General features: G+C 48.0%; 1 protein-coding gene across 3 annotated transcripts in view; it reads left to right on the top strand.

Moving 5' to 3' along the window:
- The window catches only part of Tnrc6c (trinucleotide repeat containing adaptor 6C), a 72,591-nt gene that overhangs the window by 35,817 nt on the left and 19,134 nt on the right, over positions 1-17,640 (top strand). For 2 of the 3 annotated variants that reach the window (XM_032914062.1, XM_032914063.1), the window contains 8 exons: positions 1,564-1,776; positions 3,079-3,245; positions 6,062-6,142; positions 8,166-8,223; positions 9,734-9,876; positions 11,494-11,667; positions 12,789-12,926; positions 16,627-16,746. In XM_032914062.1, the coding sequence (XP_032769953.1) occupies positions 1,564-1,776; positions 3,079-3,245; positions 6,062-6,142; positions 8,166-8,223; positions 9,734-9,876; positions 11,494-11,667; positions 12,789-12,926; positions 16,627-16,746 (1,094 nt within the window). The remainder of the gene's footprint in view (positions 1-1,563; positions 1,777-3,078; positions 3,246-6,061; positions 6,143-8,165; positions 8,224-9,733; positions 9,877-11,493; positions 11,668-12,788; positions 12,927-16,626; positions 16,747-17,640) is intronic. The other variant, XM_032914064.1, reaches the window with a different exon arrangement.

Raw genomic sequence — 17,640 nt, 5'->3', positions numbered from 1 at the left:
CCTGTATTTTGTAGGGCGATGGGATTAGTGGATCTGCTATAGAATGGGAAAGATGCCTAAATATGAAAGCCTGTGAACCTCATACACAACCTTCCACTGCAGGGCCTTCACTTAAAAAATAAATAAATGAATGGTAGTTGGAAATCCAGTGTGGTCCCCTGAAATCCTGTAAAGTGAATACACACACACACACACACACACACACACACACACACAAAGGAAAACTTTTGGCAAAAAAAAAATAGTATTTAAAAATATTTGCTTGCTTGGATTTTGTTGGCTGGTTGATGGGAGGGCACCGATGCTTAGGGTGAAACAGGGTCTCAGGGATGTTGTGTACTCTCCTCCCACTAAGCTTCATCCTCCAGCCCCATCGATGTTCTAAATGTTAAGTAACGCTTGGTCTGCCTGAGTCATCCAACGTTTTCACTAAAAGATGTCAAGTTTGCTCTAGTGACAACACTTAAGCATTGGACATTATTTTAATGCTGTTCATTTAGAACTGTTGTGTATAAACTGAAAATGCTTGCTTTGTACCAGAATTATTTGGTATATTTCAGTTTGTCACATCTCTTCTAAAGACTAGACCCTGGGTATGCATGAGTCTTGCCAGAGATGAGCGTAACCCAGGAAGAGTTTGCTGGGTGGTTCTTCCACTTCTCCACAAGGCTGTGAGATACGAAGCCAACAAATCTTCCACTACTACATAGGGTTTCCGTTGATTCTTAAGAGGAACCAAAACTTCCTACAAAAAATGAGTTAACTAATTATGATGGTTCTTAACTTTAACTTCTTTAGTTATTCTGTTAGTATCCTGTAATCCGGCCTTGAAAGACATGGCCGTGGAGGAAAGCCAGATCAGGAGAGTCATGCTCCTGCTCTCAGCTGCTGACTCAACGCTTGTCTGCTGATTGGTCATAGTAACACGCTTTCAGCTGTGGGAATCTTCTTCATTTAATTGCCCCCTTAAATTTGAAAAACTGCCTTTCAGTTTTGGTTACGGCTTTCTGTGTAATTACTGCTTGTGCTGTAACTGATCAGGATAACTTACCAGTTATTGTTAACAATTTGCTTAAACTGTTGCTCAGCAGAGAGCTTGAAATTTAAAATGATTCATAGCTACATGTCCTTTTTGTCATTAGGGTTACTGCATTTTGTTAGAATAAAGAGTTGTGGGAGGGTTGGGGATTTAGCTCAGTGGTAGAGCGCTTGCCTAGCAAGCGCAAGGCACTGGGTTCGATCCCCAGCTCCGGGGGGGAAAAAAAAAAAAGAGTTGTGGGAACCAGTTCTATACTATCATTAGTAAGAAAATTAACAAATTTCACAATTGAGATGATAATGAGCTTGCTGCCCGAGTCCTGTGCTGTCTCCTCGGGCCACTGAGCTGATACACCCTGAGCAGTTTGCAGCTATTGGCCTCAGATTTGTTGGGAGACCGAGTCTTAAGGCATTAAGGTGAAAGATTAAGCGTGACACTTGAAGTGCAGAGTGACGAGGTTCTGCTTGATTTGGAATGGCACCGCCTGACTTCTCAGTTTCACTTGCATTCTCCCCCTTTTCCAGTTTCGTCTGGCTGGGGAGAGATGCCCAATGTTCACTCCAAGGCTGAGAACTCCTGGGGAGAGCCATCTTCCCCTTCTACCCTGGTCGACAATGGCACGGCAGCGTGGGGGAAGCCTCCCAGTAGTGGCAGTGGATGGGATCATCCTGCTGAGCCCGTGGTGCCATTTGGAAGAGCCAGCGCTCCTGCTGCTGCCACAGCCCTGTGCAAACCAGGTAAGCCCATGCCTGGACCTAGCACTGAGCTAGACATGGTTCACAGGGCTGGGCAAATAGATCAGTAAGATTATTTGTTGTGCAAGTATAAGGACCTGAGTTCACTTCTCTAGGCCATGCATGGCTACATGTGCCTGCAACCCTAGCCTTGGAGGGCAGAGACCGGTGCATCCTGGGAGCTCCCCAGCCAGCTAACATAGTCTAAATGGATAGCCTCAGATTTGTTGGGAGACAAATTTGTCTTAAAGGATTAAGGTGAAAGTAATAGAAGACACCACCTGGTGCATTCCTTTGTCCTTTATGTGCACACATGGGTTAAGGATCTATAGATTTATATGCCTGTATCACAGTTTACATATGCCATACACATGAAATAGGATGGGTATCCTTTTTTTTTTTTTTTTTTTTTTTTTTTTTTTTTTTGGAGACAGGGTTTCTCTGTGTAGCCCTGGCTGCCCTGGTAGAGGGCTTGCTTAGCATGGTACAAGGCCCTGGATGACATCCTGTCTTGAACAAACCGTGAATAGCAACAGCAGACAGCTGCTGTTTCCTTGGCTGCTGCATTGTTCGGTTTTCCTTGCTTGTCAGTAGATGTGTGTCCTGGGTGGTTGGTTGATCTGAGGCAGCCTCACCCTGGCTGCCCTGTCAGTAGACGTGTGTCCTAGGTGGTTGGTTGGTCTGAGGCAGTCACTGTGTAGCCCTGGCTGGTCTGCTGTCCTAGCGTGGTTGGTTGGTCTGAGGCAGTCTCACCCTGGCTGCCCTGTCAGTAGACGTGTGTCCTAGGTGGTTGGTTGGTCTGAGGCAGTCACTGTGTAGCCCTGGCTGGTCTGCTGTCCTAGCGTGGTTGGTTGGTCTGAGGCAGTCTCACCCTGGCTGGTCTGCGACTTTGGAGATTGAGTTGGCCTCAAATTCACAGAGGTCCCTCTGTCTCTGCCTCCCAAGAACTGGGATTAAAGACGAAACTAATACCTAAAAGAAAGGCACTGACGTTTTCAGGAGTCCACATCTGAGTTGCATTTTCATCTGTGAAGAGACTGCTGCCTCCCCTGTGGTCTCCGACTGAGTTGTAGAATGCATGCCTGTGTGTGCAAGAGGAGGGCAGAGTCGAGTGAGGAGGTTTGGAGCAGTGCAGCTGGAGGTGCAAAGGAAAACACCTCACATACATCCTGTACCTGCCTGAGAGAAAAGAAATAGATAAAAGATAACAGTAGTTCCTGTTTCCCCACCCCTCCTGTGCTCTGGTGACACTGGTTTCTTCTCAGGACAAGTGAGTCTGACAGGTTCCTCACTGCTCTCTTCCAGCTTCCAAATCTATGCAAGAAGGCTGGGGCAGTGGTGCGGACGAAATGAACCTGGGCACCAGCCAGTGGGAGGACGAGGACGGGGACATGTGGAACAATGCTGCCTCCCAAGAAAGCAGCTCATCCTGCAGCTCCTGGGGCAATGCCTCAAAAAAAGGACTTCAGAAGGTAGGTGTTGCTGGGGAGACCATGAGGCTGGGATGCCTTTCCTGCAGTCTAGGTGGGAAGACAGAGCTCTCTGTGTAGTCTTGGGACTCTACTCTGTACATTGGCAAGATCAAAACTATTCTCAGGTGGCCGTAGTGGCGCATGCTGTAAATCCCAGCACTCAGGAGACAAAGGCAGGTAGATCTCTGTGAGTTCAAGGACATCCTTGTCTACATAGTGTTAGGACAGCAAGGTCTGCACAGAGAAGCCCTGTCTTGAAAAAAACTAAAAGCTGTTTTTGTATTAATAGAATTTTGTCTTTCCAAGAAGTTCTTTTTTGGGAGTGAGGTTGTGTATGGACTGCAACAAACCATAAAACCTTTACACAACAAGTTAGCCTACCAATTAAAGCCAGAGGTTAGGAGAGAGAATGTGTGTGTGTGTGGGGGGGGGGTACATATCATTTACATCATAGAAAACCTGGTCTCCCTGATGTGCATAAGTGTCCAAAGAGAGAACAAAGATGTAAAGCTGGTCAGAAGGTCGAAGGGAATACAGGTTACCCTCCCACATATAAAAGTTGGCAGTCCCAGCTCACCAAACAGCAGGGACCCAGAAGCTGACTAAGCACTACTAGTAGCTGGGCTACTCTGTCCTCACTGCCAGAGCAGGACAGGGAGTGAAGGGTAGGCTTCGGGTGCTCCCAGGCTGCAGGTGTTGGCTCCCTGGCCCCCTGCTAGCTTGCTGTGCTCTCTGGGCTGTAGGCGTCAGGTCCCTGGCTCCTTGCTAGCCTTATACACTAGTGTCACCTGTGTATGGACGCAGCATTGCCATTGGCTGTGCACATCTGTAGTTCTTTTGGGACATTGTCATCAAACATGAGAAAGACGACACTTTAGTGCAGCAGCCAGTTGGAATCCCTCTGCACATCCTCATGAGAAAGCAAACACTTGCCTTGTACAAAAGCAGGTACAGACCAGCACAGCTAGCACAGACCAGCAGGCTGTCGGAAGATGAAAGGGAGACATGGTTTGTGCATATGGTAACAGCTTGTATATGGTGTTCCAAACCTTCTGTTCATAATAATCTTCAAGAGACTTCTTGGAAGAGATCAGGATTTATACAGATGAGACAGTACTGAGGCCTTTTAATTCATTTCTTTTGTAATTTAGAATGTGGATTTATTGCTGTTTAGAAAATGCTATTGAGGGGTTGGGGATTTAGCTCAGTGGTAGAACGCTTGCCTAGCAAGCGCAAGGCCCTGGGTTCGGTCCCCAGCTCCGAAAAAAAAAACAAAAAAACAAAACAAAACAAAAAAAAAAAAAAAAAGGAAAAAAAAAAAAAGAAAATGCTATTGAAAATCATTCATGAAACAGCAGACAGAATCCAGAAATTGAAATCAGCCTGTCTGTTGGTAAGGAGTAGAAATGATCGCAGACATGAAGAGAGGTTGTTTTACGTAGGGCTGGGTAATCCGGTTGCCATAAGACAAGGAATGCTACAGTGTGAAATTGTAGTGACAGGATCTGGCCCTGGAGCAGGCCTGCCATCCAGGCGAGCTGCCTCCCTGCCGCTCCAGCACCATGTGCTCTGTGCACTGTGCTGCTGCTGCTGCTGCTGAAGCAGGCTGAAGCAGAAGAGGGTGGTGGTGCACACCTGTAACCCCAGCCTTGGGTGGTGAAGACAAGGAGGATCAGGAGTTCGAGGTCACCCTCAGCCACAAAGCCAAGTTTAAAGCCAGCCTGGGCTACATGAGATCCTGTCTCCAAAGGAAGAAATGGAGGAAAACACAGAAGGACAGGAAGTGGGAGAAAGGGAAAGCAAGCACATCACAGCAGATGTTCTGCAAGAGGGGCAGAGTTTTAGCTTGGTTTGTGACTCTTAGGAGACTATGTAGTCACCGTTCTACCTCGTGTACCTGGTTCTCAGGCCGCCTGTGCCCTGCCCCTGGGCCGCCCTTTTTCTGTGGTCAGCCTCTCTCCTCTCCTTTAACATCTCTCTCCATGTTCCTTTCCTCACCTGAGTGAGGATCAGACTGTGGATAGAGGTGGCTTTCCCAGGAGCTCTACATTTTGTTGTTGTTGAGAATAAATTGCATATGAAGGTAAAAAGCATGAAATGTTGAGGAAACTTGGCAGTGCTGAGAGCTGCCGAGGCGTTTGTGTGACCAGTAGTGTACTTGATTACCCTGTTCTTTGTTTATCCATAAATGACAGGCGTGACCAGCCTGCAGGTGCACCCTGCAGTCTCCCACAGTGTGATGTCACCACGAGCTGAGGTCGGCTCTGAGGAACAGCACAATCCAGTGCTCACTCACAGATCCTGTCCCTGCAGTCACCGAGGTGGTGGTGGTTGTTGTTACTGGGTTTTGTTTTGTTTTTGAAACAAGGTTTCCCTGCATAGCCCCAGCTGTCTTGGAACTTACTCTATTAACTATTATTAGCCAGGCTGGACTTGAACTCAAGAGATCTGCCTGCCTCTGCCTCTGCCTCTGCCTCCTAAGTACTGGGTCTAAAGGCATGTGCCACCGACCACCCAGGAGTTGTCCTGCATTTTTTTTTTTTTTTTCCTTTTTTTTTTTTTTTTTTTTTTTTTTTTTTTTGGTAGCTGGGGACCAACCCAGGTCCTTCTTTTCCTAGGCAAGCCCCCTCCCCTGAACTAAATCCCCAACCCCTTTTTTTTTTTTTTTGTTTTTTTTGGAGCTGGGGACGAACCCAGGGCCTTGCGCTTCCTAGGCAAGCGCTCTACCACTGAGCTAAATCCCCAACCCCTGTCCTGCATTTCTAAAACACACTAGAAGTAACTCCTGACCTTTTCCTTTGCCCGCTCTGTTCCAGGGCATGAAGACGCCCGGCAAGCAGGATGAGGCCTGGATCATGAGCCGGCTGATCAAACAACTCACAGACATGGGCTTCCCGGTAACTGTCATCCTGATGCTCCTGCCCCACGGCTCCAGTGACAGCCTGAAAGCAGTCCCAGCCGGTCTATTGTGTGTGACGAGGCACAGAACAGACGCTCTGTGGATGACGTCACTGTCTAGTTACTTGTTGAGTTCCCTTTGACCTGGGCCATAAACAAAGAATTACTCAGTTTTGATCAAGAATGCCTCTTGCTAAATAAAAGTCAATGTATGGTTTGTAATTTCCTTAGACTTAGGCAGTTTCGTGTTTTCTGAGGTTTATAATTACAAGCGAGTTTCATTCCTTATGTAGTAAGTAAAAGGACACAGCACGAAGCTGAGTACTTAGGCATCACCCTCCCTGTGGCAGTCCAACAAGCCAGCCTCATTCCTGTATCTCAGGTGTCCCCCACAGAAGCACCTCAGTCTTCCCAGTGCTTAGGTCAGGTGACAATGGGCCAGAGAACAGGCTAGTTCCCAGGTTCCACATACAAGCCCTTGTCCCAGTGTGCATCTGTTACTCAGTCACTGTGCATGTACCTGAGAGGAGTCCAGAATGGCCCCGTGCCTTACACTGCTGCTATATAAATGAGCAGGCCACTGCCCTGTGGAACAGCCTCTCTAAACCATCCAGAAAATATTGTGATGGGCATCCCAGCATGCCCTCCCAGCCCCATAGACATCCCAGCATGCCCTCCCAGCCCCATGGGGCATCCCAGCATGCTCCCCCAGCCCCATAGGCATCCCAGCATGCCCTCCCAGCCCCATAGGCATCCCAGCATGCTCCCCCAGTCCCATGGGCATCCCAGCATGCTCCCCCAGCCCCATAGGCATCCCAACATGCTCCCCCACATGCTCCCCCAGCCCCATAGGCATCCCAGCATGCTCCCCCAGCCCCATAGGCATCCCAGCATGCTCCCCCAGCCCCATAGGCATCCCAGCATGCTCCCCCAGCCCCATGGGGCATCCCAGCATGCCCTCCCAGTCCCATGGGCATCCCAGCATGCTCCCCCCACACACAGCTCTATGGGCAAGTAAGGTGTATAATGTTAACTGTTCAGCCATCTCTCCAGCCCCTAGCAAACAACTTTGATTTTCTTCAGGAATTAGTCTGATTATTTATCTGATAAAAAGATAGTTACCAGCATGAATCTGATCTGATTGTTTTTGTTTCTTGGCCAGAAGTTTGGGTGACAGACACTGGTGTTCATGACATACAAAAGTTTGATGTTACGTACCTCCTGGTACTCAGAGTGACAGATAAAACAGGGACCTGCGTATGAAGAGTCCAGAACTCTGCAGTTCTGCTAAATTGTCATTGTTCGGTGCAGCACCGAAACAAGTGTAGGTGTGCTCACAAGCTTCCTACAGCCCCACTGTTTAGAGATTGATTTATTCATATGTATGTAATGTATGTATGTATGTATGTATGTATGTATGTATGTATGTATGTATGTATGTATGTGAGTACACTGTCACTCTCTTCAGACACACCAGAAGAGGGCATCAGATCCCATTACAGATGGTCGTGAGCCACCATGTGGTTGCTGGGAATTGAACTCAGGACCTCTGGAAGAGCAGTCAGTCCTCTCCAGCCCCCAAATCCCATATTTTTATTTCTGATGTTAAATACAAGGTTTTTTTTTTTTGTTTTTGAGGCAAGATCTCATTTCGTCACCCTGACTAGCCTCAAATGCATGGAGATCTGTCTGTTGAGATTAAAGGTGTGAGCTGCAATGTCCAGCTAAATATAAGTGCTTGACTCTCCATTCTAGACTTGGTACAGTTAGTTTTAGCTACTGTGTTTTCTGTTACAAGACACCTTCTCTACAACACTCAGGAGGCAGAGGCAGAGTGTACATAGAAGTGCCTGCCTTTAAGAACAAAAAGATGGTGTCTCTGTCCTCAACAAAGAAGAACATTTCCCGTTTCGAACACTAGTGGTTGCCACTCCTCCGCTGGAGTGCGGGACGTTTGGAGTTACTTGGTTGTCTTAACTGTGTGGATTGCTGTTGCTGATATGAGTTCTGCTTCCCCCTCAGAGAGAGCCAGCTGAAGAGGCCTTGAAGAGCAACAGTATGAACCTTGACCAGGCCATGAGTAAGTGACAGGGCATCTATCCAGATGCCTCTTGGGAAGTTTTGCTTTGTAGAACCATTTGCTTATAGCCATCGTTAACCCTGAAGAGGTGGGTAGACAAATCCAGGCTCAGGAGGAGCAACCACAGAGCACCCAGTCAGTATGGCAAGTGCCTCTTCTGGGATAACCCCATGAAGTCTCCCACAAGCCTGTTAGCCACACACCCATTTCATCTATGTTAGTGTTTCTGAGTACTATACTTAACACGTCTTTATAACTAAATGGGAATTCATCGGGATGTAATGTCTCCTGACCCTAGGTCATGTGGTTGTATTTTTTTTATACAGACTGCCAGCTGTGCTATCCATTATGCCTATTTTATTATTGTGTATGTGTGTGAAGTATGTGTGGGCACACGTGCTGTGGTGCATGTGTGAAGTATGTGTGGATACACTTGCTGTGGTGCATGTGTGGGCACACATGCTGTGGTACACGTGTGTGTGACGTGTGTGGGCACATGCTGTGGTACACGTGTGTGACGTGTGTGGGCACACATGCTGTGGTGCACGTGTGTGTGAAGCCTGTGTGGTATATGTGTGTATCGTGTCTACAGCTTTTCTTGGCTTCTGGGGCTCAGACTCAGGTTAGCAGCTTGAATAGTAAGCGCCTCTGCTGCTGACCACACTGCCAGTTACCTCTGCACAGGCGTTTGCGACTGCCTGCAGCTCTAGGCGCACTGTGGGTGTCAGCCTCAGCGCCTCCCGAGGAGCCTCACCAATGGAATCCTTCCTCCTCAATTTCTCTGCTGGGATTTCTTAGCAGACAACTAACAAACTACGTTGCTGTAGCTCATGCCTGAGAGACAATGAGCAGGCATGGGCAGTTTCTCTGCAAGGCACAGCTAGCGTTCTCGCATTAGGAATGCCACACAGCACTCCATTGGGAGCATTCCAAAATCACCCAGCTGTGAAGAGTGTGCAGCAGAGGCAGCACAGATGCTGCAATATAAGGTCCAGTAAGTGCAGAGTACTCCCCTGCCTCACCTGAACTGGATACTTATCAGCAAGGTCAGGTTTCCTCCAACCCACAGGGGTCCACAAGTGACCATAAACATGGGACAGTGAATGAATGCAGATCCATGAATGATGGGGACAGATGGTAGTGTGTGTAAGAATGCTGTGTGCACTGTAAGGCAGGGAGACCAGACAAGTGGCAGCAGTGACATCCAATACAAGTGAGTAGGCCAAGAGCTGCCCACCACGGCAGTGACCATGAGGCAGGTAGTCATCAGGTTATGTCAGTGGGAAGGCCCTGAGATGGTGGCCGGAAGGAAGGAAAGAAGGAAGACCTGAGGAGCAGAGAATGCTAATGAGCTCCCTGGGGACGGGCAGGGGGCAGTGTGGCCAGAGTTGGCAGGAGCAGGGCAAGCAGGTCCAATCCCAGGGTGCAGGTTGGTGCTGGGGCTCCATGACCGCCTCCTGTCCTGCAGTTACTCGCTCCCCCTCAGCGTTGCTGTCCATGTTGTGCCCAGGTGCTCTGCTGGAAAAGAAGGTGGACATGGACAAACGTGGACTGGGAATGACCGACTACAATGGAATGGTCACCAAACCCCTCGGCTGCCGCCCACCAATCTCCAAAGAGTCTTCCATGGACCGCCCCACCTTCCTTGACAAGGTATGGATCTAGGCAGCTGTCTTAGTTATGCCTTCCACAGTTATCTGAGCTGTGTCCTTAAAACAAGTCAGATGGAAAGTTAGGACGTTTAAGGGGCTTTTCCTCAATTGTCCTAACGTGGGAATGTATAACTCAGAGGTACGGTTGCATTACGCATGGCACTGTAAGGAGTGCAAAGTGCTGGGATTGGGAACTGGCTCTCCTTGTTAGAGTGTGAACTCACAGCTTTCCATTCGGGTATACAGCAAGCCAGGGTCATCACGTTTTTCTGTCCACTCACTTGAAATGCTCAATTGCTGATTGGAGATGATACATAGCAGGTTTAATCTCTGAAAAGGTTGGGCCAAACAGGCGCGGCAGAGGCCTTTAATCCCAGCACTCAGGAGGCAGAGGCAGGAAGATCTCTGAGTTCAGTACAGCCAAGGCAAGGCTACACAGAGAAACTCTGTCTTGGATAAACAGAAATCGAAAGAAGAAGAAGAAAAGGAGTGGAAGGGCAGGGCACCTGTATCTAACTGGCCCTGGCCATGGCCACATTTGATACCCAGGGGAATCTCCCTCTATTTTTCAAATCCAGTCAAAACTCTGTCTGTTCCCCTTTAGTGTCTCATGGGAGAATGTCCCTTCTTCAGGTGAAATTCAATTTCCGTATTGATCCCTGAAAACAAAACTGAAGCAAGGACAGACAAATCTTGTGAGGTTTGGTGGCACTAGCTGTGATCCCAGCTCCTCAAGAAACTGAGGCAGGATCTCAAGTTCAAAGCCACCTTATATTATCAACAAGACCCTGCCTCCAAGGAAAGGGAACTTCTGTGGATGTTAACTCTGTAGAGCCCTGGCCTTTACACACACTGGAGCCTAGATCCCATCCCAGTTCTGTTCCCAGAAGGGCTCTTGACACCCTGACAGGACTTGATAGCTCCAGAGTCCCTTCCTGTTCCACACAGACAGATGAGCTGTGGCACATGTGGTCAAGAGCACTTTACACTAAAAAATATTTATCTGAAATGCCAAATTAGTGTCTAGCCTCACTATTCTTATTCTCCTTATTCTCCTGCTGCAACCTCTGGAGTTCTGAGATTGCGCTTGGGCACCACTATGTGTGTTTTTATTTGCGGGTCTGGCAGTGTAATTGGGCCCTGACTCCTTCTCTAAAGCGTGGGTTAATTAAATCTACAAGTGGTTGTGCTGAGGGTGAGATGTTAGATTTGCAGAGCTTGGCGGTTGGGTGACCTTAGCATTTTCTGTGCTTGTTGCTCTCTGAGTCAGCCAAGTGCTGTGTGGAGGTGGAGACAGCCTCCCCGGGAAGCTGTGCGCTTGGAGTCTGCAGGTTAGACTTGCTGCTGTGTCTGTCCCTGCCCACAGTAGCCAGGCCAGAGCAGTGGAGTGGGAACAATGCTAGAAGCTCTCAAGTGTGTGCTTGTCAGGGCCTTAACAAAGCAGCGTCTTAATCCTCTCTCTCTCTCTCTTTTCTCCTCTTCCTGTTTCCATGCCCCCATCCCCTCATTATCCACACATGTCTTACCGTTCAATTCTCTACCCATCCACCCCACCTCACTCCATTATTTCCATGGGAAACTGTTTGGTGCTCTGCGTGCTGGCCGGCACTGCACACAGCTCACCCTTTCTTTCTCCAATCAGGATGGCGGCCTCGTGGAAGAGCCCACGACTTCACCGTTTTTGCCTTCCCCAAGCCTGAAGCTCCCCCTTTCCAACAGTGCACTCCCCAATCAGGCCCTGGGTGGGATTGCCTCAGGGCTGGGCATGCAAAACTTGAACTCTTCTAGACAGGTAAGGCTGTTGGGAAAGAGCAGGGAGTGGTCTGCATTCCTTCTCCTGACTTTTCTAACCTGGTAGAGGAAAAGTACTGTTTTCAGTTGATATCTTGATCTTAAAATATGATGAAATATGTAAAGCTACTGAAATGCTCTCAGGACACCCGTTGGAGTGCTCACAGAAGCTCAAAATTGAATGACAGTTCTTGAAATTTAGTCACTATAGGAATGTTTCAAGGTTGTTTTTATGCTGAACTAAAATGTATTTGAGCTCCTCTCTGTACTCCAAATTCCAAGTTATTGCTACTGATTGAAATACTGGTCTGTTACCAACTGTTTTCACCATGGGGGGGTTCCCTCTCCAGAAACAGAGGGGACTTCTATGAAATTTGCAGAGCCTTTCATGCTCTTGTGTAAGAAGTCCCCAGAAAGAGACAGAGAGACCTGAGTGCCTGTGGCCACTGCAAATTATCATGGCCCTGTGGGCTCTCAGCAGCTCCTTGGTCAGGTTCAGGGGAAGATTGAACCCTAGAAACCCACAGTGCACTGGTCACAGCTCAGGCACGGCAGCAGGCTCTACTGACAAAACCCCTCAGTCGGCTTTCCAAAAACATAGCCACCACACTCCAGCCCGTCAGCTAGGCTGACTGGAGCGCACACCGAGGATGTCTGGTGTTGGACACCAGGATAACTCTCTGACTTTGCTGACTGACTCAGCCTCGGGGCTTGTCGCAGTAACTGCTGCATTTCTCACCGCACTGTGACTTCTCTGCTTTCCAGAGCACATGTTCTCTGTGCCTGGCTGCACGCGGCCTTCAGGGTTGGAAGTGTCCTACTCAGATTCTTACCACCATTGTGTTTGAATCATTCCGAATTATCTCTTTAACTGTGACAACCGTGTTTGGGGACACTTGAAAATAATGCAGTTATGTGTGTTTCCTGTGATTTAAAAGTGTAGGTAGTTCCCTAAGCTGGTTCTTCATCCTCCGTAACCCGTACAAGTCGCATTTGTCCAAAGTGCACTTAGGGACCAGGTTGAAGGGGCAGGAAACAGAAGAAACACTGGCATTCATAGTGGAAACGGCCCTTCCCCAGCTTGCCCGCCCCACCTCTTACTGGCTGTCCTGTCTTCTGCAGATCCCGAGTGGCAATCTGGGTGTGTTTGGCAATAGCGGAGCAGCACAAGCCAGGACCATGCAGCAGCCGCCAGTGCAGCCTCTTAATTCCTCCCAGCCCAGCCTCCGAGCTCAAGTGCCTCAGTTTCTATCCCCTCAGGTGTGACCAATAAGCTTTGCACACTGTGCTTGGTATGGTTTTGATCTGGATCTAGCTGGATCCAGGAAATGATGGTGATAAAGCTGACAGTAGTCTCCTGGGTTATTTGGAATGAAAACAAGCAGACTACTGTTGGCATAGAACATTAGTAAGGGCACCAGGGCACCCAGGGCAAGGGGTGTGTCAGTGAAGTAGCAGTTGGAGTTGTATGATAGCGTATGCGTGCACAGAGCCTGGTGACCTCGCCTTTAACCCCAGCATGCAGGAGACGGGTTAGACAGAGCTCTGACTTTGAGGCTCACCGGGTCTAGAGAGGAGTTGGAGAAGATACTAGCTAATCATTGCCAGAGGAGATTGATGGGGAGGCTGGAGTGTTTGCTCGTTGTTTTCATGGTGTGTGTCCTAGTGAAGGTTGTTACTACTGTGATAAAACACACGGCCAGAAGCAAGCTGGGGAGGAAAGCTCTGCTTGGCTTCTGCTTCTCTGTCACTGTTGATCACTGAATGAAAGCAGGACAGGACCCTGAAGACAGGAACTGAGGCAGAGGCCACGGAGAGGCCTGCTCTCCCAGGAACACGTACAATAGGCTGGGCCCTCCCTCCCCCATCAATCACTAATCTAGAAAATGCCCTCCAAGTTTGCCTACAGCCCAGTCTTCTGGATGCAGAATATTCTCAATTAAGCCCCCCTCCTCTCTGATGACTCTAGCTTGTGTCAAGCTGGCATAAAGCCAGCCAGAGTCGTGTACTTGTTTCCTTCTTCCTTCAAATCTTATTTTCCTTTTTTTTTTCTTTTTTTGAGATGGGGTCTCTATGTAGACCACTCTGGCCTGACCGGGGTCCATGTACTTTCCCTCCACCTCCCAAGTACTAGGATTAATGGCATGCACCACAATACCCTCGAATTTACAGAGACGCCTGTCTGTACACCATGTGCACACCAGTTGCCCCTAGAGGACTAAAGAGAGTATCAGACTCCCTAGAGCTGGAATAACAGAAAATTACGAACCACTATGTGGGTGCTGGGAATCAAACCCAGGTCCTCTGTAAGAACAACCAGTGTTCTAAACTGCTGAGCCATCTCTCTAGCCCAGACCCATAGAGATTCATGTGTGTGTGTGTGTTTAAGATTTATTCATATATAATCATATATTTGTATATATTTTTTAGATAATTTCCCCCCCCTACCCTTTCCTCCCTCCAAACCCTCCCTTGTACTCCTTTTTTTTTTTTTTTTTTTTATTCTTTTTTTCGAAGCTGGGGACCGAACCCAGGGCCTTGCGTGTGTGTGTGTTTAGGATCTATTCATATATAATCATATATTTGTATATATTTTTTAGATAATCTCCCCCCCCCACCCTTTCCTCCCTCCAAGCCCTCCCTTGTACTCCTTCTTGCTCACATTCCAATGTATGGTCTCTTAGAAGCAAGAGGATCTCTGTGAATTCAAGGCCAGCCAGGACTACACAACAAGGTCCTGCTTAAATTCACACGTGTGTGTGTGTGTGTGTGTGTGTGTGTGCGCGCGCACGCACGCACATTTCTAAATATATAAATATGCCCTGCTCATTCCTGTAACATTTCTTGTGTATGTGTCTTCTCAGGGCTGACAATTTGGTGTAGGATAATCAATTGGTCTTTTTTCCCTGGTGAAAACTGTTTCTCTCTCTCAGTACTCCTTCGCTGCCTGTAGTTGTTTGTCTAGGCCTGAGGCCTCAGGAGCTCCCCCTGCACATTAGCACTTCTTCAGATCATCCTCAGGCACCCATGGCGGTGAGACTTCACACACAGGTTCTCTGACCTGCTAGGAAACCGTCTCATACTCAGAGCAAACTTGCTGTTAACAACCTCCAGCCTCCTTCTGCACTAATCCCTGAGGCCTAGGTACATACTCGTTGGGACCAGACTCCACGACTCTGCATAGTGATCAGTTACGCTTGCCGGGTGAAACGAGCAGTTTCCTTGACCGGGGAGGACTACATTCAGGGTATAAGAACAAATATTTATAGTTGAGGTTAGGCTGGTTTAGTGAAGTGGTAATTGTAGGCTCTCCTCCAAGATCCATGACTAAACTAGTTCTGGGCAGTTGGCTAGTTTGCAGTACCAACCATGATTTTCCTCTTGCTGAGGAGGCCTTAAGTCCAATTGGAGATTTATTTCTTGGTTTCTGCCAAGGTACCGTGTGCCACTAGTGTCCCCTTGAGGCTGTTGTGGCATTCCGAAGACTCAGAGAGAGTCTTACTGTACAGCCCAAGTAAAGAGCAGGCCATGTGGGTTTTGTGTTACCACATCTGTCCTTTTTTAAAAAGCATCAGCACTGTTTACTTTTAGAACATTAATAATTTTAGCCTCTGGACATTCATTATCCCTTGTTAAAAATATTAGTAATCAGTTGATACAGATATCGTTTTACCTGAGGTAACTCAGAACTCCAGTCAATATATAATTATGGTAACTGCCTGAAAAGAGCACAAGTGTCCTGAAGCCCCATCTCTGGTAGCTCCTGCTGACAGAAACAGGCTGCTTTGTTATTAGACTCTGCTGCCAACAGGACCCTCGGGATTTCTGAGGAACCTTATTTCTCATCTGTCTTAAAGAGACCATGCTAATCCCATTACCTGTAAGAGGTCATTTAAAGTGCTGGGTAGCTGTGGAGATGGACAGTGTACAGGTGGCTTGCAGTTCTGAGGCTGCAGTTTGTGAGGGCTTACTGATCCTAATGGTAACTTCTGAGCATCCGCGGGGTTGAGCAAGCAGCTTCCCTGGGCTTCATTGATAAGGGCACGGATCCCAGTCAGGACAGAGCCCTCATAACCTCGTCACCTCCCGGAATCCCACCTCTTTAGTTCAGTTGGTTGGTTAGTTACTTTTATATGTGTGAGTGTTTTGCCTGTGTGTGCGCATGTGCACCGTGTGTGCCTGATAGACAGAGAGGTCAGAGGAGGGAATCTAAAGGACTTACTCACAGGTAGTTGCAGGCTATTAGATGGGTACTAGGGCTGAACTCAGATGCCTACAAGGGCACAGACCACTCTAAACCACTGAGCCGGCTCTCTAGCTCCTGGCACAGTTTTCACTTCTGACTGCCACATTTGAAAATGTTTCATTCGTCCTAGGAGTTTGGGGGGACATCTCTTCTGTCCCTGCACATAGGAAGACAGTGTTGACGTGTGGAAAAGAACAGGTCTGTACAGTGAGTTGAGATGGCTCGGACTTGGTAGAAAATAGTTACATGTGTTAAGGAGGACGTAGCAGCTCCTATGGAGACTGGTTGGAGCAGTTAGCTGGATAAATATCTCCTCCAGACCTCGAGGTTCCGCTTTGGCAGAACATAAACTAACCTCTGATGGGAATGGCCTCAAGCCATGAAAAGCAAGTGCACAGCTCAAATGTTTAGAGAACGAGATCTTGTAGATGCTGGCTTGGCGTGATGGTTCTTGCCTAAAGTCTCAGGATGTAGCAGATAGAGAGGCAAAGAGTCAGGAAGAGTCCATCCTGCCCACTCCAGAGCTATTTTTATATTCTGAACATGTTAACTACTAATGTTTAATTGTTCCTAAAATGTTCTAATGGCCTCTCCAGTTCAGCTGTCAAACAAATGGAATTGTCAGTTAACCAGTTTGAACCCCAAAACAAAGCCACACAGACAAGTGAGTGCTTCCATTGAGATGGTGGTTAATGGTATGCTTCTGCTCAACAGGTTCAAGCACAGCTTTTGCAGTTTGCAGCAAAAAACATTGGTCTCAGCCCTGCACTATTAACCTCGCCAATTAACCCTCAGCATATGACGATGTTGAACCAGCTCTATCAGCTGCAGCTGGTAAGTGCCATGGGCCCAGTCTAGACATGAGCGCTCCTGTCCGCAGGCAGCAGAGACACCTCACTGGTGAGCTTGGTCAGTCACTCTGTTTCCCACATCCAACTGTGTTTTGGGCTGTTAGGGATTAGAAGGTTTTTGCTCAAAGATATTGTTCCTACCCTTTGTAAATGCTTAGCCCCTTCCAGTTCATGGTCTCACAGATCTATAACCTGGCATGTCTATTCCTTGGGTCTCTCAGAGCTGCTCCTCTGAGCCATGGAATACAAGTACCTCATGGCTGGATCCTTTCTCACTCCTCCCAAGGATGGCAAACACAAACACCATCATGGGCTCATAGAGGAGAGAAGTTGCTGCCATTCCTGGATCAACCCGCTTTGGCCCCTTGAGACTTACAGAGCCTCAGTTGGGAGCAGCTAATGAGACCCAGGAGTCCTTAAAGGTTGTGTGACTTAGCATACATGAATTCTTTTTTTTTTTTTTTTTTTTTTTTTTGGTTCTTTTTTTTTTTTGAGCTGGGAACCAGAACCCAGGGCCTTGCGCTTCCTAGGCAAGCGCTCTACCACTGAGCTAAATCCCCAACCTCTACATGAATTCTTAATTTTCAGTAGTCTTCTCGTTTTTATATTAAGTGGCCATCCTTGCTTCCTGGCCACACAGTGAACATGTCTCTACTGGGGCGCCAAGTGTGCTTGTCCCCTCCAGTGTCTACCCTCCTGGTCTTCTTAGACGTCTTACCTTGGAACTTCGTTGCCTGGAAAATGAGTCTTGAAGGAAGCAAAGCAAATGAGGAAGGCCAGACAGGAGGTACAGGGGACCGGAGACCTTTGCTTCTGAAAGCAGGCAGCCCCAAGTCGTTCACTTTTTAGCCACATGTCTAAAAGTGCAAGGCTCGAC

Source organism: Rattus rattus, chromosome 9 (assembly GCF_011064425.1).
Source record: "Rattus rattus isolate New Zealand chromosome 9, Rrattus_CSIRO_v1, whole genome shotgun sequence".
Lineage (NCBI taxonomy): Eukaryota > Metazoa > Chordata > Mammalia > Rodentia > Muridae > Rattus > Rattus rattus.
This window is presented reverse-complemented; position numbering and strand designations above follow the sequence as displayed.